The sequence below is a fragment of the Leptinotarsa decemlineata genome, unplaced genomic scaffold (assembly GCF_025532065.1).
Source record: "Leptinotarsa decemlineata unplaced genomic scaffold, Ldec_3_MD MMD2_tig00026328_RagTag_RagTag, whole genome shotgun sequence".
Classification (NCBI taxonomy): Eukaryota; Metazoa; Arthropoda; class Insecta; order Coleoptera; family Chrysomelidae; genus Leptinotarsa; species Leptinotarsa decemlineata.
The window spans coordinates 7,192,739-7,218,232 of record NW_027412688.1 but is presented as its reverse complement, the minus strand read 5'-3'; the positions used below and the strand labels follow the sequence as shown (position 1 = coordinate 7,218,232).

At 37.3% G+C, this 25,494-nt stretch overlaps 1 protein-coding gene across 2 annotated transcripts in view; it reads left to right on the top strand.

Moving 5' to 3' along the window:
* Positions 1 to 9,116: 9,116 nt before the first annotated feature.
* The window catches only part of LOC111507772 (G-protein coupled receptor Mth2), a 131,651-nt gene continuing 115,273 nt past the window's right edge, over positions 9,117 to 25,494 (top strand). The window contains exon 1 of one of the 2 annotated variants that reach the window (XM_074182702.1): positions 9,117 to 9,952. In XM_074182702.1, the coding sequence (XP_074038803.1) occupies positions 9,445 to 9,952 (508 nt within the window). In that variant the 5' untranslated portion in view covers positions 9,117 to 9,444. Of the gene's footprint in view, positions 9,953 to 19,591; positions 20,171 to 25,494 lie in introns of those variants that run through there. The other variant, XM_074182699.1, reaches the window with a different exon arrangement.

The following is a 25,494-nucleotide window of genomic DNA, read 5'->3' as shown; positions in this document are numbered from 1 at the left end:
CCTTGCTCGCCGTGTATTGGTGGGCAGGGTTGTCGCGGTCCGTTCCTTAGCTTCTTCTGCATTTGCCACGCAGATCTGTCTTCTGTGGCCAGTTCTTCCAGACGGGTGGTCCATTGTCTTTCTCGGATCGCTTTCAGCTCTTCTTTCAGTATCCTGTTTGCTCTATTCATGCACCTTTTGTCCATCGGTGCACGTGTTCTTTGGTACTGTCTTTTCAGGCGTCTTCTTATTCTGATTAGTTCCATCGTTTCTGGTGGAAGGTGCTCTTGGAAGTTATAGCGCGTGGCTGGAACTTCCCTCGCGCTTCTTTCCGTTGTTTGTGTGATCGCCTGCTGAAGCTGGTCCGTGGCGTTCTCCAGATCTGTTTTTGTTTCGATGCGTGGTATCTCACCCAGCGCGTCGTGTATGGTTCGCTGGAATCTTGTCCAGTCTATGATTCGCTTCGTTGGATTGTCTGCTTCCACTTCTCCCCTTCCTATTGTGAATAGGATGGGGTTGTGGTCTGACGACCCTTCATCTAGTACTTCCATCTCCGTAGTGTCGATGTTTTGTACTAGCGCAATGTCAAGAGTGCTTGGGGCTGCGTTTTCTCGCGGGTAGTGCGTTGGGCTGTTTGACGCTACCACCTCGATGTCCTCAAATTCGTCTAGTAATCTTACTATATCTCTTCCTCTTGTGTTTGCGAACCTACAGTTCCAGTCTGGCGACTTTGCGTTGAAGTCGCCGATGGCCACTGTGGGATGGTGATCTGGGAATAATTCTGCCATGTCGGTTCTTTCTATTCTTCTACCTAGCGGAGGTAGGTATACCGATGATATTTTCAGCTGCTCGTAGCGTCTCACGTTGACTCTGACCGCTACTGCTTCGCCGATTTGGATTTCTGGTTTTCTTTCTTCGTTTTGCGCTAGGTCTGTTTTAACTAGTAGCGCAACGCCTCCCGCGGCGTTGCGCCCCCCTGGCCTGTCTGTCCTGTACATGTTGTATACTGGGATGCGGTAGCTCTTTTCGCTTCTTATCCGTGTCTCCTGGAGTGCCATGACGTCTATTTCTAGGCGCGACAGTAGCTCCAGTAGCTCGTTTCTTCTCTCTGTGAAACCGTTGATGTTCCACGATCCTACGACTAGTCTGCCAGGCACTCGTGCTGGCATTACTGTCGTCCGGGTGTTTGCGTTAGTGCAGCTAAGACCGCTTGCGCGATCTTCTGCTGCTCGGTCGTTAAGCTACCTAGTATTTTCACTAGGTCTTTTCCGCTGTCTGCTGGGGCTTTTTTAGCCGGCTGCGGCTTCGGCGTCGGTCTTCCCGCTTCTTTGGGTTTGTTCCAGGCTGACGTTCTCTGTTTCGGGAACATCTTACAGCCTCTGTAGCTTGCCGGGTGCGCCTCCTTACAGTTTGCGCATTTGGCCGGCGCTTCCGTCGGTTTTTTACACTCCCTAGTGTCATGGTTTTCTCCACACTTGACGCAGCGTGCCGTCGAGTGGCAGCATCTCTGCGCGTGACCAAAGAACTGGCATCTATGGCATTGGGATACCAGTCCCTTGTTTATTCTCTGGGGCTCTGCTCGTACGATTAGGTTTACGCAGGTTCTGAGCGTAAATATCCTTTCTTCATTTTTAGGTACTTTTACTAGGAATAGTGGAAGTACCTTTTTATATCTCCTGGAGGTTATTCTATGACACTCCAATATCGTAAGTCCTTGTTTCGCCAGGTCGTTGGCGACGTCCGCTGGCTCTACATTCTCTGGAATGCCGCGGATGACCGCGTGCAGCGGGATTTCTTTCTTGATCGAATATGTATGGAAGTCCAGGTTGCCTGCTTCCAGGTATTTGGTGGCTTTTCGCCACTCTGTCTCACTGTTTGTATACAGGTATATGCCATCTCTGGTCAGTCTGGCTTTGTTATAGCCAATTTTTTTGGCCTCCAGGCTTTGGGAGATCATGCTCCATTTTTTTGAATCGTGTATCACGATCGGTGGTGGTTTTGTTGGGTCTTCGCCCATTTGCGTATTCGAATCAGTATTCGAATGCGTGCTAGGTTGGCTATTTGTTGTTGTGTCCTCGCTTGGTCTGGGGGTTGGCCAGACTGGGACTTCTGGAATTTGTCGTTCCTTGGTTGGTACGACTGCCGGTACGTTTTCGGAAATGGACGTCGATTCCGTGCTCATGGACGTTGTTTCCGTGTCCATGTCCTCCGTTTTACTTTCCACCACTATTAATCGTGATGTTCTCTTCCTGGCTTTTCTAGCCTTTCTTGTCTCGGCTTTTTCAAAGCCGTCTTCCGTTTCGGTGTCTGTGGTGGCCTCCGTTTTTCTTTGCCTTTTCTGGGAGGCTTCTTTTTCCGTCTCCTTGTTGACGGCGGTTACGGTTTTTCTTTCTTTTACCTCTTGATTCTTCTCCTTTTCGATTTTCGCTGGTTTTCCTGAGGTTGTGACTTTAGTCTCCTCCTTTTTTTCCTGGGATTTCGGGCTTCCCTCGGGTTTTGCCTTTTCGTTACCTTTACCTTCCATCTGTCTCCTGAGAGCTGCGTTCTCAGCAAGTATTAGATCGAACTTTTTATTCATGTCAGCCATTTGGCTGACCAGTTTTTCCAATGTTTCGCGTAGCCTTGCATTGTCCTCCTTCAATGCTCTGTTTTCTGCTTCTGCTGCTTCCATTTGGGTCTATTTGGAGTAGAATTCCTGAAAATAATTTGATTAGTTTTTGTCGTGTGCTTTCGCCCACTCAGTTCTGAAAAGAACTAGTCTCTTTGTGTTTAGCTTTCACGCAACACGGAACGTATTCACTTGTCTCACTTCACTTCTCACAACACTTCTAACTTCACTTCACTATCGGTAGGTGTTACCTCTACGAGATCACGAACTGAACTGTCTGTCACTGATTCCCCAGCTACGTGTATACTCGTATTTATAATTCAAGAGGGTGATGTGGGTGATCGTATCCATGCGGATGCTTACTTTTGATTGGCCCGCGCTTTTGCTGGGTTGTTTTGATTGGCCCACAATGTTACTAGGATCCTCTGATTGGTCCACGTTGTTGAAAGGTATGCTGCTGGAGGGGTGTCGATTGGAAATATGTTTTAGTCAACTTCTGGCCTTCTTGAGTACTGATACAGCGTTCTGTTGACTCGTAACTCTCCTTATTTTCTGTTAAAATTGTTAGGATGCTTGTAGATCTCAGTGAAGTCAATTGAAATCTATAAGCATCTCAACAATTTCGACAACAGGGACCAATCACAACAACCCAGCAAAAGCATTTACATGGACACCCTGTCTGCATCACCATATCCACCTTCAACCCCACCATCACCTCACCACATTACTCGAATTATAAGTGTCAGTGAATATGAAGCTAGAACGGTACCATACTTTGAAATTGCAAATCGAAAGTGACAGTTTATAAGCTTTGTAAAATTTCTTCACTACAGAAATAAGCAATGAACTTCTAAGTATAGCAACCCTTCTACTATATAGTGTTTCAGTATGAAGAGTCCTGACGTGAGGCCTGACGTTTCAGTAGAGACACAAGATTAACATGCAGATCCTTGTTTTGGCAAAAAAAACAATATGTTCGGACGAGTTACGAGTTGAGAACTTCATGTGATGTGTTGAGTTTCATTTGTGTTCACTTATTCACATACCCCTTGGATTCTTTCCTTTAGCATCCTTACAGTTCTCCAACTATGAAATTGAAGTCATCTGCATACGCTACTGGTGGTAGTCCTTGAAAATGTTTCATCAGATCACTAGCGTGTACCAAAAGTAATAAAGGGACCAATATTGTACCATGTGGAACTTCCTTCTTAATAGTTACTAACTGACCACTTTATGGCGAATCTGTACTCTCGAGTTTTATCAAGAGCTTCAATTAAGTGTACAGTTTAGTTTTGCAGAGACAACAGAAACAAACTACCTTGTCATCGAGATAATCAGGTGATATAATAGTATAGTTTGAATTAGTCATCAACTTATTTTCCATTGAATCTCACGAACATTTGAAAAAGCTTATTTTTGATAACTTGCAAAGAATATGCAACTTCCGTTAGCTTCGTATTCTCTGTAGGCCTTGTTATTGATTTTCCGAGTTTGTTATTATGATTCAGTAGATGTGATCTCCATTTTGTTGTAAACACTTATTTTTTTCATATTATTTCTCCAAACTTTCTCATCGGAGTTGTTAGGAGTGGCTTTGGCTTCATTTGAGTAAATCTTCATATATCATATCTTTACATGAATGAAAAACTTTGTTGAGGGAATCTCACTAATTACATTTATTATTTATGCAAGGCCAACTGCGGAACTATGAGTTCACTAATTAGTTCAGTCTGATATCTCGAAATAATGAGACCCTCCCACAATGCGGACATATTTTCAATTACCTTTCGATCATATGGAAATTAGTTTACTGGAAACTTTTTCGCCACTCCTCGTTGAGTAGAAACAGTAACAGTGTTTCACTGGTAATATAAACAATAGACGAAACGCTACAGTTCGGTTTTATAAATAGCGATTGTTTCATGAATATTGAAAAAAAAACTCGTTTCACTTGTAACTCGGTTCTTTGGATTTTTGCTACAAGGTAAAGTTATTAGGAATTCTGTGCAGTAAATAATATTTGTTTATACATAATTCATTTAATCCCGAATAGCATACACTCGCTGTTGTTGTTTAGGAGCCTGGCGAAATTCTTGTGAATCTGTTTCGGATGAAAAAACTACCGAAAATTTTTGTGTTCGATGGAAAATATCATTTTTTTTTCACTTCTGAAGTTTATTCAACTTATTTTATCCATTTCATATACCGAACTCTTCATTCAATAATTCAAAAATACAATTTGGAAACACTACTTCAATACTACTTCACAATTCCTTCACTGGTTCAGTGAGCTTGCTATCACTACCGTAACTGACTCCAAACTGAAAACTGCCAAATTTCTGAAGAATTCTCCTTCTTCATCCATTCTCGAACCGCACCGAAAACTTCATTCCACAGGACACTGTAAAAATATGTATAAAATATGTAGAAACTGTTTCATTTTGGTGAAAAGTTTTGTCACTGTTTGATATGAATACATTATTTTTGTCAAATCTAATGGACCGCTTCAATCATAAAAAACAAAATATAAATATAGGATGAAGTGGAAATAAAATTATTTACTCTCGCCATTCGATTTGAAATCATTTTCAAAATATTTAGCTAGCGTTCTACATCTAGGGGATGCAATTTCACAAAACTGTAAACTTTGTTTTGACTCCAGCATTCCTAACTCTCCCATATTTTCCAGCAAATACTGCTTGACCATACTAACCAGTCAACAGTTTTCCTATTGATTATCATAACAATATCTCCAGTAGACAAGTTCTTGTTATTTTCATGCCACTTAGTTCTTCTTGTGAGTGTCCGAAAATTTTTCTCTGATCTATTAGCTGAATATCTAACATTCTGCTGGATATTTAGCTATTCTACATAGCTTTCTCTATACGAGACCTCTTTCAATAAAAGCCATGAAGCTGGGGGTTCACTTGCAATTGTTGAAGAAATTTATCTGTCGTTGAAGTTTCTCCATTTGCTGGATCTACCAGAACGTGAACTAAAGGCCATCTGTTCTTGCTTCAATGAGAAGAGTTGAGGTTAGTTCCCAGCAGCATACTCTCAATGGAGGTGGCATTCTATTCGACTCCTCTACTGGCTATTTGAAATAATATTTGGCACTCTTTCATCCCTACTATTACTGCTTTAGTATCTCTCTCCGTTCCCTTTGAATTTTTATTATTTTGGGCATACATTTTTGTCGGACAATTTTTTCTTGCTATAATCTGTAGTGGAGTCAATAACTCCTAAATGGCACGAACTGTTAAAATGGTAACAGTTTTGTTGTAGATTCCTATGGTGATGCCCATTGGACCAAAATACTCCATACTTGTGAATTATTCAATGAAAACGCTCACCCTGCACTTTGTGTTTGGATTTGTAAACTTTGTACCTGTAACATGAATTCCAGGCATTCATAAAATGAAAAGTCTTTAATACTACTACATGGGTTCAAAAGTCTCGGGCCTAACACATAGATGGCGCTACTCTTATTACATGCACTGCCTTTTCAATTAGTACTAATCTTTAAAAGAAAGCTGTTGAAATTTCATGGTATTATACTCATAAGTTTGTGAGTTATTGTGCTAAGAGTGACACTACTTTTGTTATTTTCAAAACAATGGATGAAAAACAATTTCGTGTTTTAATTTAACATTGCTTCTTGAAGGGAAAAATACCGTTCAAGCAAAGCAATGGCTTGAAAAGTGTTATAAGGACTCCGTTCTATCACAAACAACAATTCAACGTTGGTTTGCTGACTTCAAATGTGGTCGTATAGATACTGAAGATACAGAATGCAGTGGACGTCCAAATGAGGCAGTAACAACAGAAAACAAAAAACATCTACAAAATAGTTTTGAGTGATCGAAAAGTGAAGTTGCGTGGATTACCTGACATTGTAAAGATATCAAAAGAACGTATTGACTTTATATTGCATGAGCATTTGACTTTGAGAAAGCTCTCTTCAAAGTGGATGCTGCACGAGCCCACTGTTGACCAAAAACAAGAACGTCTCATTGATTCTGAGCAGTGCTTAGTCATGTTTAAACATAACAAACCGTAATTTTTGCGTCGATATGTGATAATGGATGAAACATGGATCCATCACTTCACATCTGAGTGAAGAGCAACTGATGAACCTCGTTCAAAGCGCTCGAAAGCACAAAAATCGGCTGGAAAGGTTACAGCCTCTGTATTTTGGGATTTGCGTGGTCTAAAATTCATCGACTGTCTTGAGAAGGGAATACCATCAACAGTGGAGCGTTTGAAGACCAAAATTGCAAAGAAACGACCGCATATGGCAAAGAAAAAAAATTGTTTCATCAAGACAACGCTCCGTGTCACAAGTCAATCAAAACAATGGCAACACTACATGAATTGAACTACGAAGGGTTCCCACATCCACCGTATTCGCCAGATTTGGCTTCCAGCGACCACTGGTTGTTCGCAGATCTGAAAAAATGCTTTTCGGTGAGAAATTTCGCTCGAATAAAGAGGTTATTGCTGAAACTGATATCTATTTTTGGGGCAGAAGAAAAATCGTTCTACAAAAGTGGTATTGAAATGTTAGAGCGGCCCTGGAGTGATTGTATGGCTCTTGTTGAAGATTACGTTAATGAATAAAGGCAATTTTGAAAAAAAAGTTTTATTCCTCAGGCCCGGGACTTTTCAGCCCATGATTTGTTCAAAAGAAACTCTTATCCTCTATGTGGTATTTGATTTTGAAAGGAGTTTATAGTAATGTTTACGCTAAGGATGGTATCATAACATATATATTTGACTTTTCAATTCTTTTGTATATTCTCAATATTTCTCCATTGTCCAACACATGTGATAATTTGTACAAACGACTTTTTTCTACCACACCAACATCTTTCAAATATCAAAAAACAAACACTTTATTCTGATTCTCCTAGGATCAATTATTTCTATAGATATTTCACCCTTCGAAAATATTGATTGATTTGATTAACTATTCAAATTCACGCGATTGATTCAATAAATTGAGTATAAGATGACAGTTTTTTATCGACCTTTTTTGGAAGGTAACAATTACCCAAAAAAGGTCGATAAAAAACTGATTTTTTCCTACACAAAAAATGACTTTCGTTGAATATTAAAGATGACAATGTTTGTATTGCGATTAAATTCAGAACATTCATGCTACATTATATTTTCATGAAAAAGTACCATACTGGTTCATTAAATATATTTCAAAACATAGCGGAAAGATCCGATTTCAACCAATTGATGACAGTTCTGGAGTCTGCCCAATGATGAAAGAGATCAATTTCGGGCCTAATCTGCCGAAAAAAACGTTTTCAGTGGACTTTCACTATATTTTGTCAGAACAGAAACAGAACAGAAGGGATAAAGGCAAGCAACTGGTTGATGAGAGCTAGGAAAGTATCGTTTGTCCTCAGGTGAAGCTTTTGCGAGGCTCCCTGCGCTGTTTCGAACCGCCAGGTCTCATCAGTAGTGCTAGGCTGAACCACTGATCTGTAACAAAAAGAACAAACCCGAAAGTTTAGGCAATGATATCTCCCCCCTTCGATGACATCAGCTAGGGGATTGACAGAAGACTTAGTCCTCGAATATCAGAGATAAACGAGGTTTCCAAGAAGGTCAGTTGCAAAGCAAAGCTTTTATATCGAGCGCAGAAGAGGATTCGTCTTCTGCCTTCCACAGCAGCTTAACTTGCAAGGCAACTAGATGTACTTGTGATCTAATACCAGACAGTGCTGTCTCGACTCACGGAGGTTTCATTTGTGGAAGCAGGCTGCTGAATGCTGAATGACTATTCTAAAAAGGATAAGCCTGAAAGAGAAGGTGATGGCATCTATCCCTCCGAAGACGCCATCCATGGGATCGACGAAAGTCTCGCTTATCTTTGATATTCGAGGAGAAGATGTCATCATCTTTACTTTCAGGCGTATTCTTTCAGGAAAGTTGAATGGTTCCTCCTTGCATCATTGATGAGACCTTGGTGGGTCGAATTAGCGCTGTTAGGGGATCATAAGTACTTCTAGATAGTACTTGTACAAATAAAAACTTGCAAGTTCGTTTGCAAGTTGAACACAAGTAGAATTTACGCAGACGCTGGATGCTAGAGTGAAACCATTTTCAAGGACAGTTGAGTTCAACAGCTCATTCTTGGTTTTGCTTAACCTCTTTCAGCCTAGCGCCTAGTTTTGCCATGAGCTGTTTGATACTGGATAATGAATGGTTTATTTCTCGACTTTTGTTTCAACTTTGACATAGTTAACTTTGATTCAAGTTAACATTCATTGATTTTGTTTGTTACGGTATAACTATGTGAATTTTTTTGAGATCTCAGCTTTTTGTCTAGTTTGACTGGATTATTATTACGGTAATCTAAGTGGATATTCATTTCAATTCGATAATTCTTTTAATTAATACAATATTGTGTTGAATTAGACATGAACACTGGAATAGCCTCCAGCTTGGTCCAAGTAGTAGAACCGCTATAGTCAACATTAACTAAAACTACACTTGTTGCAGATCCGTTCACCTGGCACCCACGAACCGGTTTCCTTTGCATTCTAAGGAACGACGGCGTGTGTATTTAGGGAAATTCCAATCAAATCTAAGCAGCGCGATGACTTGATAAGATTTTTTCAGTGCGTTTCCGAAACACATTTATAAAAAACAATTTGACTGGCCTAGTTCATACGGAATGAGACGCGAATTATTTATAAACACAAATAAATACAACGCCCACCAGTGAACAATTTGATCGCTCTTATTTATCAATAAGGAACTAGTTAATAAAATAAAATAAGCGTCCGTCGCTGCTGTCTCGCCAATTGCTCAATTGTTTAGCAATAATTCGGTTTGAGATGAATTTGCTCTCTCTGGGCCGCCTGGTGTTGCTTCTAGACGCGTGTTCAGTGTTTACTTCAAGCGAAAACGCGATTCTAAATCACAACTCACGGGACAGTTTAAAACTTTGTGGCAAAAAGAGGCCTTGTGTGAGAAAATGCTGCCCGGAAAACTACGTGCTCAAGAACAAAGTGTGCCAGTATTCGGAGTCTCATAAATTCGAACTCCAAGTGTTCAGGGGTGAGAAAGAAATCAACAAGACCGTGACCTTTAACGTGATTCATAACAAAACCTGCCAGGTAGGCAGGGGGCTGAAGTTGTCGCCTACGGGGTTGGTTCAAGATGTTTTCTACCTGCAACGAAATGGGTCGTTGTTTAAACCGAACGACAATGTTACTCCATGGGTTCCTTTCCCTTATTACTGCCTGGAGACCTTCGTTTTTCCTACAGGAGACGAGTTGTCTGCGTTGGTTTGTTACGTACCCAATTTACTGATAGGTGACGGAGACGAATTTTCAATACTAGGTAAGTAATCTATTCTAAAATGATATTATCAATATGATTCAGATTGCAAATGTACCATATAATGTATCTTGACGAAACACTATCATATTTTGATGAATAACCTAAGATCTTAATAATATTTACTCACATATATCTGAAGATTTTATGTAGTGATCCACAAGGATCAGTTTTAGGACCTATCTTATTCTTTTTATATGTCAATCATATTGCAAATTTGAGCATATCTAGAAATTTCACTTTTTTGGCTGATGACACGACAATATTGTTGAAAAACAAAAATTTAAATGATTTACACAATGCAATATCTACTGATATGAAAAAATCAAGGAGTGGTGTGATGCTAATTTGCTATCCTTCAATATCACTAAAACAAACATTTTATCATTCAGATGTGCTCTCAGTGATCAAGAACGAGACTCTAATTGACTATAAGCTCAAATTCAATGAACATATCAAACAATTCAAAAGTAAAATTTGTTTTGGATGTTATGCAGTGAGAGTAACTTCAATAAATTTGGGAATCAAAACTGCCAGAACGGTGTATTACGCCCTCGTTGAATCCCACCTACGTTATGGAATACCGTTTTGGGGAGTATGCAATTCATCAGCACTTCTGTCTGTATTGGTACTGCAGAAACGGGCAATCAGGTATATGTGTAAGATTAAACCTCGTGATTCATGCAGACACAAATTCGTTGAGCAAAAAATTTTAATAGTGATTGTTCTGTTCATTCTGGAATCGATTTGCCTCATTTACAAAAATATGCCCCTATTTGAGGCTTCATGCCATCCTTATAGCACCCGTTTCACCGCGTTGAAATTGCCAATTCCTTTAACAAATTTGGTCAGGAATTCTATTTATTACAATGGCGTCAAGATATTTAATCACTTGTCCTCAGTTATAAGACAGGCAAATTTGACCAACAAAATGGTTAGAATAAGAGTAAAAACATTTTTGGCTGATAGACCATATTATAATTTGCAAGTGTTCTATAATGATACATACATTTACGTGACATAATGTACATATTTGAATTTAGGTTTTATATTCTTGTTTGGATATAAATGTTTGATTGTCTGGTGTAATGGGTGAGTTAATTTATGTAATATTGTATATATGTTTATAAGTGTATTATTATTATATGTGTATTACATATGTCTATATAAGTATTGATAATATTTTTAAATGAATCTGTACACAACCATGTTGATACATTTCGAAGTTGAACTATAGTTCAATCTTGCCAGCCAATTGTTGCGTCTTTGTCCGCTTTGGAGTAGGTTCATCACTTGCAGTACACTCAGATGACGATTAGTAGTAGACGAAACGTCATGCATAAAAACCTGCAGACCACGGCCAAAAAAACTCGGAAAATAGCTTTCACACAGTTATCTCCGGCCGTGAAAGTTTACATTCTTTCATTATTGTACAAATTGTTAGACACCGGTTGTTTTATTTATATTTAAAAATATTGTTGATTCAATCATCTTCATTAACATTTCGTTATAGAAATTGCCAATAGATCAGTGTGTAATGAAATTTGAACGAAAAGTAGAATCGAACCTATTATTTTTGTGTAGCAGAAATATAGAAATTGTTGTGTTATGGCTACTAATTTTAGTTCATTGTTACTAGTGGATGTATTTCTAGGCCAACACTTGACCCGATTCGATGTTTGCTTTAAAAACTGAAATCGAAACGAAAATGCAAATCACTTTATAGTCGCCAAACTTTAGATTGTGTAAGGTCTCGTAAAATTCATACAAACAAATAAATACAGGATTTCTACATCATTTGGAAAATATTTCGACCAGAATAAATATAACCAAGGAATATGTACTTTCGTAAAACAAATTACACAAAGTGAGCCAAAAAATTTTGTGAAATAACTTCAACGTTTAGCTTTATTATACATACTGAAATTTACAAACGACAGGCCTAGAGCGTAAATTCTAAAATAATATTGGTTTGCGTATACAGGGTGTTATGAAAAAAGATCACATAAATATAAGACCGGAGTTGCGTTTCTTGCAAGATTTCTTTTTTTGTATTGATATTGTACTACAAAAAACTGAAATTCAAAACAGACGTACCCAATCTAAACATCCGTCGACAAACAATTTTTTTACAATCCCAAAATGTAATAAACTATGTAATATCTATAAACTTGATAGTTCACTTTTGAGTTTACCCATTTTTGGCATTTAGCCATAAATTCAAAGGGTATTTGCTGAGCATTCTATCTATCTAATGTAGCACCTGAAACGCTTTCTATTTCGTTACTTTTCTCTAGACCCAATTTTACTTTTTAACTTTTGACTATTTTCTAACTATTATTTTGTTCTGTTTCTCCGTAATTCAGATGGAATATACATGCAACAATGCACAATCGTTATCTGAACCGGATTGCCATTGTTTCATGTATTACGGTATCGTCAATACCGTAAAAGTGCCGTATGTGGTAACAAAGCACTCTTAGGGCCGCGTCATGTCGATGGATATAGGTTTAGACCGCATATGCTGGATATGCTGACAGCAAGTGCATTAGGGTCTCAGGCGCCTTGCGGCTGACCCTGCATCTTGGGTCAAGAACCTCTATACCCATCACGCGACTGCGGCAGACTAAGGTGGTGAAGACACCATCCTGGCAGTCCATGTTGAAACCCTCAGTTTCCGACTTCAGCCCATTCGACCTGAGGATAGCGAAGGTCTGGCACTTTGATAAGCCGAGATCTTCAATGTTGTTAAAAAAGACCCTATGCATTGGCTAATCTTTGTATTACCGCAGGAGTAAAGAGATCTCTACGGCTTTTATTTGGGCCTTTTACTGAACGGGTTCAACTCGGTGACAGAGTTGAGGTCACCTTGTTCATTGGCGAAAACTAAACCGAGTTCATTAGCGGCATAATTACATACATTTACACACAAATTATTCTAAATATCATTCGAATTTTATTTATGAGATTTCATTCTTCTGAAATGAAAAAAGTTCATCAAATTAAGTGATCTGAAATGAAAAACCATAAATGCCGGGAATAACACATTATTGAGTCCAGTGGCGGCTCGGAATATAGTTTAGCCAACATTATTAAAAAGAAAAGTATGCCACTGATATTTCTTGTAAAATTGATTTTTATTTTTAGGTGAAACATCTGAAAATGAAACTTTATCAATTGAGGTTATTTTTTTTCTGAGTTCCTTCTGATTGACAGAAAAAAAAGTGAGAAAGTAAGAAATTATTGTTTAAAATGTTTGCCATTATTTTTCAAGTTGAATTTATTGTTGTAATAACATATAATGCCTACTCCAAAGCGATGGTGGAACATTTACATTCATATTCTGACAGTAGTTTATTAAACAGACTATACCATTTATTTTCAACCGAAACAACAAAATATGATACACAAACGTATTTAATTCAAAGTGGGTTGACGACCACCCTGTTGAATCCACTCTATCTATGAAAGACTGCTTAACATTTAATGAAATTTGAGGCGTCACTCTTCGAAAAGCAGCCCTTATTCTCTCCTTCATATTTTTCAGTGCAGTTGGAGGAGTATCGTAAACCTCATTCTTCAAGTATCCCCTCAGAAAAAAATCGAAACAAATCAAATCTGGTGATCTTTGAAAAAGCCAATACCTGAAAAACTTTTTAGGTTAGGATGAAATGAAAGATGATTGTATTTTATATTGTTCAGACCAAAAAAATACAGGGTTTTCTATTAGAAATAACAAAGTCCGAAATTATAAAAAAGTGACAATGATTTTTGAACATTCTGTATAATATTGTATCGAAAGCGATAGCCCAAAACTTATTTTATGCTTGATCAGAATTCTAAGGGATGATTTCTGTACATTTTGATTTCCAATTGTTGTTTAGTTTTCAATAGCATTTTCATAAAAAGTCAATAACTCGATAACGGTTTTAGTTTGGTACAGAGTACCTCATATAAAATCATATTATTTTTTCCTGAATTTCACTAGTTCGGACTTTCATTGTCTACTAAATAAAATGATTTGAAAACCCTGAAACAACTAAAAAAAGAAGAATTGAAAATGAATAGCTGAAAATAACAATTATATTAACCAAAATAAACCTGAAATGAAATGATAGTGAAATAAAATACAAGTAAAAATAGAACAATTGAATAAATAAAAATAAAGAAATTAAAAAAGAAAATAAAAATAAAATGTAGAGAGATTCCAAGTCACGTTAGTTCACGACGTTTCGATTGTTAGTATCTACAATAGTCTTCGGGTGATGACTGGACTGATTCCTCCGAGAGATGACTATTTATAGGTCATTCGAGTACTTTCACTTATCCCCGCTTTCCATTTTCCGTTTCACTGGTTCCGTGGGAGATGACCGTTTTGGCGGGAGTTGGCCATTTTTCGCTTGATGATGGGTTTCCATATGTTGCGTATTTCTACGCTGGCTTGGATGAATACGTTGTTGGACAACATGTATGCGGCTTCCTTGAATTTTCTCCTAAACCAATGTTCCTCTCTGTGCAAGATCTCAGCATGGGACCACTCGATGTTGGGTTGATGGGTCCAAACATGGTCTGCTATTCCTGATTTGCTGGTTTCCCCTTGTTGTGTGTGTTTCTTGTGCTCGGCAATGCGAACATTCAATGGCCTCTTAGTTTCACCAATATAGGATTTTCCGCACTCACAGAGTATCCGGTAAATGCAATTCTTGGAATCGCAGTCCGCGTTTGGTGGCCTGGTTTTCGTGAGGCTGCTACGGATAGTGTTCCGAGTACAACATCAGAATCTGCTTCAGATCCGGTAACACTATACGTAGCAGGCTTACGAAAACCAGGCCACCAAACGCGGACTGCGTGACTGAACGTCGACGATCCAAAAAATACAACAAAAAATACAGGTCCGTATTTGAAAATTCAAAGCTGGGTTGGCCCAAGTCAGATGACACGCTATATAAAAGATTCATGAACATATTCTGATAGCTCACATCAAGTGCCAATAGCAAAATTTGGACAGATTTTGAATATTTCTGTGAATGAAGAAGATATAGGCAAAAATAATTTGAGATTTATTGGTTTTTCCTGTATATCTCCAAAACCAAAAGATCTATATTCGATTTTTTCACATCAATGAATAGGTCACAATTTAACCGACACTCTATCTCTTATCGTTTAAGAGATCCCCATGTACAGAAACGAATTTGAATAACCCTGTATATTATTTGCAATGATATACCACTTATTATCTTTCAATAATGTTCTACCTGCAGAAAAGGAGTAATCGGGATTCTTGTTCCCTAGTGTTATATGTATAGTGGTCAACACTTGCCGAATAAATTTAAGTCAAATTTTTTTTCCCCATTGTAGTTCCTGATAGAAGTTGGCACTACTATATTTGCCAAGCTGTACATTGAAAACAAAGAAAGGAAATTGTGTGAAATCTATTTTTCAGGATTTTTGGCCGTAATTTGCCGGTTTTTATGTCTATTTATGTTTGTGCCTGTTTATGTTTAGGCATAAAAATATGTAGACCGCGGCCAAAAAACCCGGAAAATAGCTTTCAAAAAGTTATCTACGGCCGTGAAAGTTTACTTTGGAGAAAGAAAATTCTACTTTGTATACTACCCATCCGTACTTATGGACCATTTTTTTTCTAAAATATTAACCAAAGATTTTTCAATACAACATAAATCAGGTTAGGTAAGGTCCAAAGTGGGTGGGTTTATTCAACCCTCCAACCGCAACCCGTAAGGGTTTATTCACATTCACCTATTCACACTCGACCAATTGAACCCAACTTCTTAAAGAAGCCGATTAGTTTGTATGGTGAGTGGTCTTTCGAATCAGATGATAAGAGTAAGGCTCTGTCGAATTCTAAAAACCTGCTTTGGTCCCCAGCGGGGCAGGCACAAAGTATGTACTCTTCTGTTTCATCATTTTCGAAACAGAAGCGACACACACTGTCTTCCGACAGTCTGAGGCTCTGCATATGACGATTCAAGTGACAGTGACCTGTGAGAAGGCCTGTTAGACATCGTAGTTCATCCCTACTGTAGTCCAACAACTATTTGGTATCAAGCTCTGAAGGGTGAATAAATGCCAATCTTGGAAGATTCTGCCAGAAGTCCATAACGCTTAAAGCGATGCCAATGACAGGTTCTGGTCCGATGAAGCTGCTTGCAGCACCATTCTTTGCAAGAGAGTTAGCGTTATTGCCTTCCAGGCCAGTATGGCCAGGAATCCAGACCACAGACAATTTGTTGAGTCTTCCTATCGTTTTTGGCAATTTGCTACCAATTTAGATGTTGCTCCGTAGTAGCAAAGAGCTTCCACCGCCGCTTGACTGTCCGAGAATATTTTTATTGTTTCTTCCAATCTCTACGCACACAATTAGAGTGAACTTCCGCTTGAAATATAGTCGCATAAGAGCAGGTTGATATCTCTGTCCTGAGTCTGCGAAAACACCTGCACCAGAACCGGATGATGTTTTTGATCCATCTGTGAACGAACAACTATCTGCTCTCAATATTTCCTTCTTCCGAAATAATACAACATATACGTAGAAGTTTGATAATTTATTCGTATTCAACCTATGGAATGATTCATTGATTGAGGTCGAGGAAAAAACTATAAAATCACATGAACGACAATTCAGTAAATTTAGCAATCAATCATAAATAACATCCATAATTTGACTCCACGTTATGAACTTGTGATATACTGTTTGGAACCTTTGGTGTAGTAATGAAAATTACTGGAGTTTTTTCCCAACACCAAATCGTTATTTTTACACTTCGACACGTGTTTCGATCACCAAGTGATCATCTTCAAGAGGAAGATAAAACTAATAACTACTCAAAACTAAAGCTACTTATACTAATCAGGTACATCATACAGGTATGTAATCAGTAATACCACCCATACAAGTGTACCACCCTAAATTAATTTTACAATTGGCCTTTCTATTATTTACAATATGTCCTTATGTATGTTTAAATGTTACAGCTATATATAGAACAATTTTCAGCTATATAAAATTAGTTTCACAATATTGCCTATCTAAATATATTTACAATGTGTCTTTTTGTAGTAATCAGTAAACCCAACAATATTATTTCAACAAGCTATATAGTATGCTATTTGGTATTGGCCCGTTGTCGTTATTCATAATATTATTATGTTTACTTATTTCCACACTCTCATAGGCATCTAGTTGCCTGTTGTTAACAACTTGTCTAACTAACTAGAACTGAAGTCTATGGAATGGTTTTGTTGCAAAATATGATGGGCGACTGCTGATTTTTCAGGTCTTCCATATTTTAAGTGTGCTATGTGTTCCTTATATCTCACTTTAATAGATCTTTTTGTCTGTCCATAATATTTTGCATCGCAGTCCTTACATTCAATTTCGTAAATTTGAGACTTTTCCGAATTCTCGACTTTGTCTTTTGGACTTCCCAAAAGGTTCTGCAGTGTATGACATGTTTAAAAACCACCTTCATACCTAGTTCCTTGAAAATCTTTCCAAAGTTCTTCGTATATTGGTGGTATGGAACTGAGATGTATTTATCTTGGTTTTTGTCCTTTCTGAAAGTCGAGATTTCGTTCATTCTTAACCTAAACTTCTTTTTCCTAATTATGTCATCTACAATACCTCTCGGGAAACCGTTAGTGGCTGCTATTTCCTGCTTTTCATGTTAGTTCATTATTTCCTAGCGTCCCAATTCCACAGACCTTGCAATACCTCAGGGAACTACTAGGAAAAAATAATTTCAATAACAACGAAATCGATGAATTCGTTTCCCTTACCAATTTGTGTATGAAACAAAATCGTTTCCAGGTAGAAGGTTGCTTTTATGAACAACAGGAAGGAACGGCCATGGGAAATCCCCTGTCCCCCTACCTGGCAGACCTGTTCATGAGCAGATTCGAAATGGAAACTAAAGAAAAGTCAAAGGATTTTCCTAGGATTTGGCTAAGGTATGTGGATGATATTTTCGCGGTATTCGATATCAAAAAATCGAATATCGAGGACTTTGTTTCCTTTTTAAATAATAGATGTCCATCAATAAAATTTACGTATGAAGTAGAAAATAAGGGACAACTACCATTTCTTGACGTTTTGGTGATGAGGAGCAAAGATGGAGGGTTAGAATACGATATATTTAGAAAAGAAACAAGCACGTACAGGTATATTCCTGACAGTTCACATCACTGTGGACAGCACAAACGTGCTGGGTTGAATTTTTTGGTGCATCGTCTTTTGACTTTCCCTCTAACATATGATAGGTTCACAAAAGAAAAACGTGCAATACAGGAAATAGCAGCCACTAACGGTTTCCCGAGGGGTACTGTATATGACATAATTAGGAAAAAGAAGTTTAGGTTAAGAATGAACCAAATCTCGACTTTCAGAAAGGACAAAAACCAACATAAATACATCTCAGTTCCATACCACCAATATACGAAGAACTTTGAAAAGATTTTCAAGGAACTAGGTATGAAGGTGGTTTTTAAAACAAGTCATACACTGCAGAACCTTTTGGGAAGTCCAAAAGACAAAGTCGAGAATTCGGAAAAGTCTGGAATTTACGAATTGAATGTAAGGACTGCGATGCAAAATATGATGGACAGACAAAAAGATCTATTAAAGTGAGATATAAGGAACACATAGCACACTTAAAATATGGAAGACCTGAAAAATCAGCAGTCGCCCATCATATTTTGCAACAAAACCATTCCATAGACTTCAGTTCTTTAAGATTAGTTAGACAAGTTAATAACAACAGGCAACTAGATGCCTATGAGAGTGTGGAAATAAGTAAACATAATAATATTATGAATAACGACAACGGACCAATACCAAATAGCATACTATATAGCTTGTTGAAATAATATTGTTGGGTTTACTGATTACTACAAAAAGACACATTGTAAATATATTTAGATAGGCAATGATGTGAAACTAATTTTATATAGCTGAAAATCGTTCTATATATAGCTGTAACATTTAAACATACATAAGGACATATTGTAAATAATAGAAAGGCCAATTGTAAAATTAATTTAGGGTGGTACACTTATATGGGTGGTATTACTGATTACCTACCTGTATGATGTACCTTATTAGTATAAGTAGCTTTAGTTTTGAGTAGTTATCAGTTTTATCTTCCTCTTGAAGATGATCACTTGGTGATCGAAACACATATCGAGGTGTAAAAATAACGATTTGGTGTTGGGAAAAAACTCCAGTAATATACACGTTATGAATTTACTATTATCCTATTTTCGATGAATGTAATAAATAAAATAAGGCAACCTTCAATAATATTTATGACATTGTAAAAAAGTACGTAAAGAATGATTTGTAACAATGAATTGTTTTTGAATACATTTTCGTCAATTTCTAGATATTTCAAAATTCCAGTTACTAGCATACTGAAATAGGATAATTGAGAATATACATTCCCTATTCCATAAATGTTTCTCGAAGAGTGATTTCCTGCCTAGAAGAAGCGTCACTCAAAACATTCACAGTTCTTATCAACGTTTCATTCTCGAACGTATATCAGTATTTACAAAATCTGCGGTTCTCAATCGTTTCCGTTCCAGAGTGAATTAACGCCAACACCAATAAAAATTATTATTACGTTACAATTCATTGTGTTAGAAGCATCAACATGAGAGTCCTCACCTTCTGCCTCCTGGCGCGCCAAATTTTCTGCCAGGATCTTCCCTGTCCGGTCTCACTCACCATCGACATCTCAGACGGCCCAGTAGAGGGTGGATTCGTTAAAAACGGGGTAATGTTTCACGAGGGTGACTATTTCAAATTAAACGACACGACTTTGGGGTGTGTGTGCAACATTCTCCCTTGCATCAGGAAGTGTTGTCCTGAAAACGAGTCCTTTGATGGCACCCAGTGCGTGGAGAGCGAAAAAACCTTCAACATAACCATTTACGATGGAACTACTGTTAGTGGAAGAGTGAAACAGGGTGACTTTTATTTGATTCGGGGGGATGAGTGCTCATCTGAGAAGCATTATCGAATTGGTATCTACCCAAACGAGAGCGCCGTGTTGGTACAGACCAACGGGTCGTTGTTAGTTCAAACTTTTGAGGTTTTCTACAGTCCAGAAGATTATTGCGTTGAAGTGGTTGGGACTGAAACCATAGCATTCGTTTGTGAAGTCCCAGAAAGTGAAGTTGAGGCAAGAGTTTTAGCTTACGGTGAGTTAGTGATTTTGCAGTAAAATACTTTTGTGCTAGCAGAAGAAATCCAAAACAAGCACTTTTCCCAAACACCAGAACTGAAATAATTTTTATGTTCTGATGCACTGTTTGGAAACTTTGGTGTAGTAATGAATGTTACTGGAGTTTAACCCCAAAACCAAACCATTATTTTCAACACCTTGACACGTGTTTCGATCGCCAAGTGGTCATCTTCAAGAGGAAGGTTAAACTCAGTTTGAAGAAGGAGGATTGATCTGAATTTAATATTCCTCTTGAAGAAGGAACATTAAACTGTATGTAATCATTTTCTTGGAGATGATCAGTTGGTGATCGAAACACGTGTCGAGGTGTTAAAAATAACGGTTTGGTGTTGGGAAACAACTCCGGTAATATTGATTACTTTTCATCTCATGGAGACGGTCTTCATCAACTGCAGTTGCGTTATCTCCTGAAGATGCCAACTTGGTCGATGAAACGCGCATCAAGGAGAGTATTAAGATTCTGGTGTTTGGGAAAAGTGTTTTGGATTTGTTTTGCACCAGATGTTCCAGCTCTATCTTTTACCAGCAAAAAAAAATAAAGGCAAATTTCAGGATGATTACCAAAGAAATTAGTATCATCTGGATTCAAACCTCAAATCTATGTTTACCTGCAAATAATTATTTCTTATTATGTATACCCAGAGCACTATGAATGAAACTTGAAACTAATCAACATTATTCAATTTCAGTTGTTGAAGTTATCTACCTATGGAAATTATGAATAATTTACTGGTATAGGTCAAAGACCTAGATAATAACGAAATAGTTTCATTATAAATTTTGAAAACATGGGGGATTACTCAAAGTTTGAATACGATGTATTTCCTTTTGGTTTATCGAAAAACTATGTACTTACCTCCGGTAACTTTAGTAATATTGATATCCTAGTAAACAAACTGTTTATTGACAATTTTACTTGCCTCATTAGGCCTGACCTCAGTACATTATTCGGTATTTTGGATCTTTCTATGGTGCCATGAAGTTAAATCATTGTTCACCATATGCCACTTTGAATCTCTTCATACTGTGTGAAAAAGCGGCATGGGTTGGTTTCAACCATTGTATTATATCACTATTGAATAGGTGTTTCCCTGAAATACCCAAACTGTCCACACTATAATTTCTACAATATTTGGTGTACCGCAAGCTTCAGTTTTTGGGCCATTTTATCAGTTAATATCAGCAAGTTTCAGGAATTTTCCATACTGAGACAAATGAACCAGAATAGCTTTTTTCAAAAAATCTTAAGTTCAATTCGAATAATTCAACTCAATTGTTTGCAAGACTTTATGATAGGGAGATACATAACAATATATTGAATGAAAAATATGACACACAGCAATTTAGAGTTTAAAAAAACAATACAAATATTAGGTTGTGTCAGAAGTTTTGACCGTTTTTATGAGTCTACTGTAAACTGTAATGTCCCAGTATCGTCGGTAGATCCTTTGCCGGCGAGAAAGTTATCGAAATGCTTGAAGAGATAGTAGTCGGTTGGCGAAAGGTCTAGAGAGTATGATGGGTGAGGTAGAACTTCGATGTTCAATTCGTTTTCGCGGAGCAGAATCAGACGTCTTCTGTTGACCAGTACCGGCTGCTGATGCAATTTTTGGTTCACAATAATTTTTGGTTCACAATAAGACAGTTGTGATGGTTTGACCCGATCACAAATGCTGCTGATCACTATACCATGGTAACCATGGTCTTTTTTGGTACGTTTTCGCTTTTGGGAAGAGCCTGGATGTCTCATCAGTGTCCAACCACTGTCCTGAATATCTTGTGTTGTCGTAGAGTACGTAGAGGATCCATTTTTCATTACATGTTACGATCGGGTTCAAAAAATGATCGGTTTGGTTGCGCAAAAGCAAAGAATAACATATCTCGAAACGTGACAATTTATGTCGATCGATCGTTCACATCATGGGTCACACAATTTTCGAGCTTTTTGATCTTTCCAACAGTGGCGGATCGAGCATTTTGCCGCTCTAGGCCCCGTCTAATACGCCGCCCTTTTTGAACAACCAAATTCTATATATTTTGATTCAAATTGAAGGGGTTATATTTTTAGGAGTTATTAATTTTTGGGAAAGAAAGTTTTTGGCTTTCTACTACTCCATCTTGATACAAAAAAAGGGATGAGAGAATCTTCCAAAGAAAGTTACTTTTTGCATGATCTACACATCCATGTATAGATTTACTTATTTTCAAATTGATTACTTCCTTCCTTTCTTTGGAAGATTCCCTCATCCCATTTTTTTTGTATCGAATTGGAGTAGTAGAAAGCCAAAAACTTTCTTTCCCAAAAATTTTGATTCATAATTGTTGACAAATGAATGTTTCATTTTATTCAAATATAATAAATGAATGATACAAAACAAATGTTATTAAACTCTAACATAATAAATAATAATAATAAACATTTTCCTCAAATAATAATGTATTGCTCAATTTGTAAATCTCTTCTTTCTGGCTTTTGTCCGAGCAAAAGCATCAACTATGTCATCGTAATCAATTTCTTGAACTCGATACAAGATTTTTTTCCAGGACAAAATTTCCTCATCGAGTTGTTTTATTGGACGTTCATCAACACGCTCTTGAACGACTGCTCGAGCTTTCAAATTGCTAACGTTAGTTTTGTGAAAATCAGAATTTTCATGAGATCAGTATTCGCTTCAATGATTTCTGGAAAATCTCTGTTCGAGTTGGTGAAAAGCATTCTTGATGTCCAATCTTGACAGAAGTATATCCATAGTAGGAAGTGGATGATTCTCTCGTATTAGGGCCCTATTGGCCATCCGCATGTCTATGGAAATACGAATATCACCGTTTTCCTTCAAGATTGCAACCATTGCTGAAACCCATCTAGATGGACCATGTTTGGATATTAACTTTTCTTCTAATGGAATAGGTACCCTTCTGTAGGGCTGGCAAACTGGATTTACACTTTCGTCAATCGAGATATCAATAATAACATCTTTAGATTTCGGGAAATGACTGACACTATTGACCTCTATTCCTAGCCTGAGAGCACCCATTTCCATAGCTGTTATATTACCTAGTAGATTTTTCGAACCATTTTTAATTACATTAAATATAGCATTTTTTCGTACCCCGCTAATTTCAATCTTTGCTTCAAAAGATCCCATAACGTCTAAGGGTTTATTACTCGCGTAAGCTAAAAATATTTTTTCCGCATTTTTCACCTGATTGAATACACGTACCTTATTTTGTTTAAGATAATTCCAAGTGTTATCATTGATAAGATTGCTTTTACAACCTGAATCAATCAATATGTCTGCGTGGACACCTCCTAATTTACATTTCACTGTATCGTCATTGTTAATGTGAAATACGTAATCAGTTTCTTCTTCCGTTTGAAGATTATTATATTTAAAATTTTTGACTTGTTTGTTTGACTGCTCAGTAAATTGTTTTCTTTTAGAAAATCTTGTTCGACAAAGTTTCCCGAAATGACCACGTATTCCACATTTCCTACAATCAACTTTCCTCGCTGGACAGCTTAAATCTTGATTATTGTGACTTTTTTTCCCACAGCGGGAACAGGTATTTATATGAGAAATATTTTTGTTACTAAAACTGAGTGCATTTATCTCCTGAACTTTGTTTCGAGCAAATTCTTCCATTTCTCTGTTCACGGATTCTAAAATATTTGCTTCTGATATAATGGCATCAAGAGTGACTGAATCTCCGATACCCCAAATTTTTTTCCTGAGATCTGAAGAGAAACATTTTTCGACAATTTGGTCAATTATGTTTTCTTCAATATTTGTAAAGTTACATTTTTTTGCTTGCATTCTGAGTTTGATAATAAATTTATCAAATTTTTTACCTTGTTTTTGTTTGATTTGCCTAAAAATATGCCTTTCAAATATTTTACTTTGTTTAGGACTGAAATAATCATTCAATTTATTCAATGCTACTAGGAATACATCTGACCCTTGCTCATCCGTGGAATCTATATTTGCTCCTGGAAGGTTGTAATATACAGTGTGTAACAACGAAAACCTAACAGAGCCGTTTTTGAATATAAAAAGTAAGATTTTAAAAAAAAGCTTGGACACGTCGATTTCTAATTAAAGGGGGACACCTTTCAGACTGATCAGATTTTTTGTATGCCTAAATAAAAAAAATTCGAGCAGTTCTTCTTATCAGTTTTTTGTTAAATAAAATCCCTTTTTTTTAATCAATACCCACTCCTCTTTTTCCAGTTTTCATTAGTACATCGTTCGATTGTTTTGTTTAAACGGGTCGTGTATTGTTATTTGTTCAAAAATGCCTCACACTACTGCTAAAAAGGTTTCAGTTATTGCCTTATTTTTTGGCAACGACCAAAATGCCAATAGAACATCAATTTTATTTAACGAGCAAAACCCTGGTAAACACCTGAGCCGAAATCACGTTTTGGATTTGGTCACAAAATTCAGGGAGACAGGTTCGGTTTTAAATAAGAAAAGAAATGTTCAGAGAAGGGTAGTGAATGACGATAATGCGATTGGAGTGAATTGGTCAAGTCATCGCCAATCCCAGGTTAAGTACCAGAGGTTTATCAGCAATGGACGGAATGAGCCATATGAGCGCATGGATAATCCTTAAAAACCACAAATTCCATCCTTACAAAATCAAACTTGTTCATGAACTCAATGAGGATGATTTTGACCGAAGACAGGAGTTTTGTGTGGGCATAAGTGAGAGATTAATGCAAAATCCCGAGCTGCTTTATAACATCTGTTTTTTGGACGAAAGCTCATTTTATTCAAATGATTGCGTGAACCGTCACAATTGCCGTTATTGGTCGAATGAAAACCCAATACAATACGCAGAAATACATACCCAATATCCCCAAAAGTTGAATGTCTGGGCCGGAAAATTAGGCAATCATATTATAGGTCCATTTTTCATTGATGGAAATTTAACCGGTGATTCTTATTTACAACTTCTTGAAGAGGCAATACAACCTCGTATAGTTGAAATAATTTAACAGGATCCAAGATGTCAAGATGAATTTATCCATTTTCAACAAGACGGTGTACCACCCCATTATGCCCAGCAGGTTCGAAATTTTTTGAATAATCATTTTGAAGGAAAATAGATTGGCAGAAGAGGTCCAAATGAATGGCCAGCACGATCACCAGATTTAACACCATTGGACTACTTTTTGTGGGGATATTTGAAGTCTGAAGTTTATGCTACACAGCCAGCCAATTTGGATGAATTACGTCGTAGAATTATTGATGAATGCCGAGCTATAACTCCTGAGAA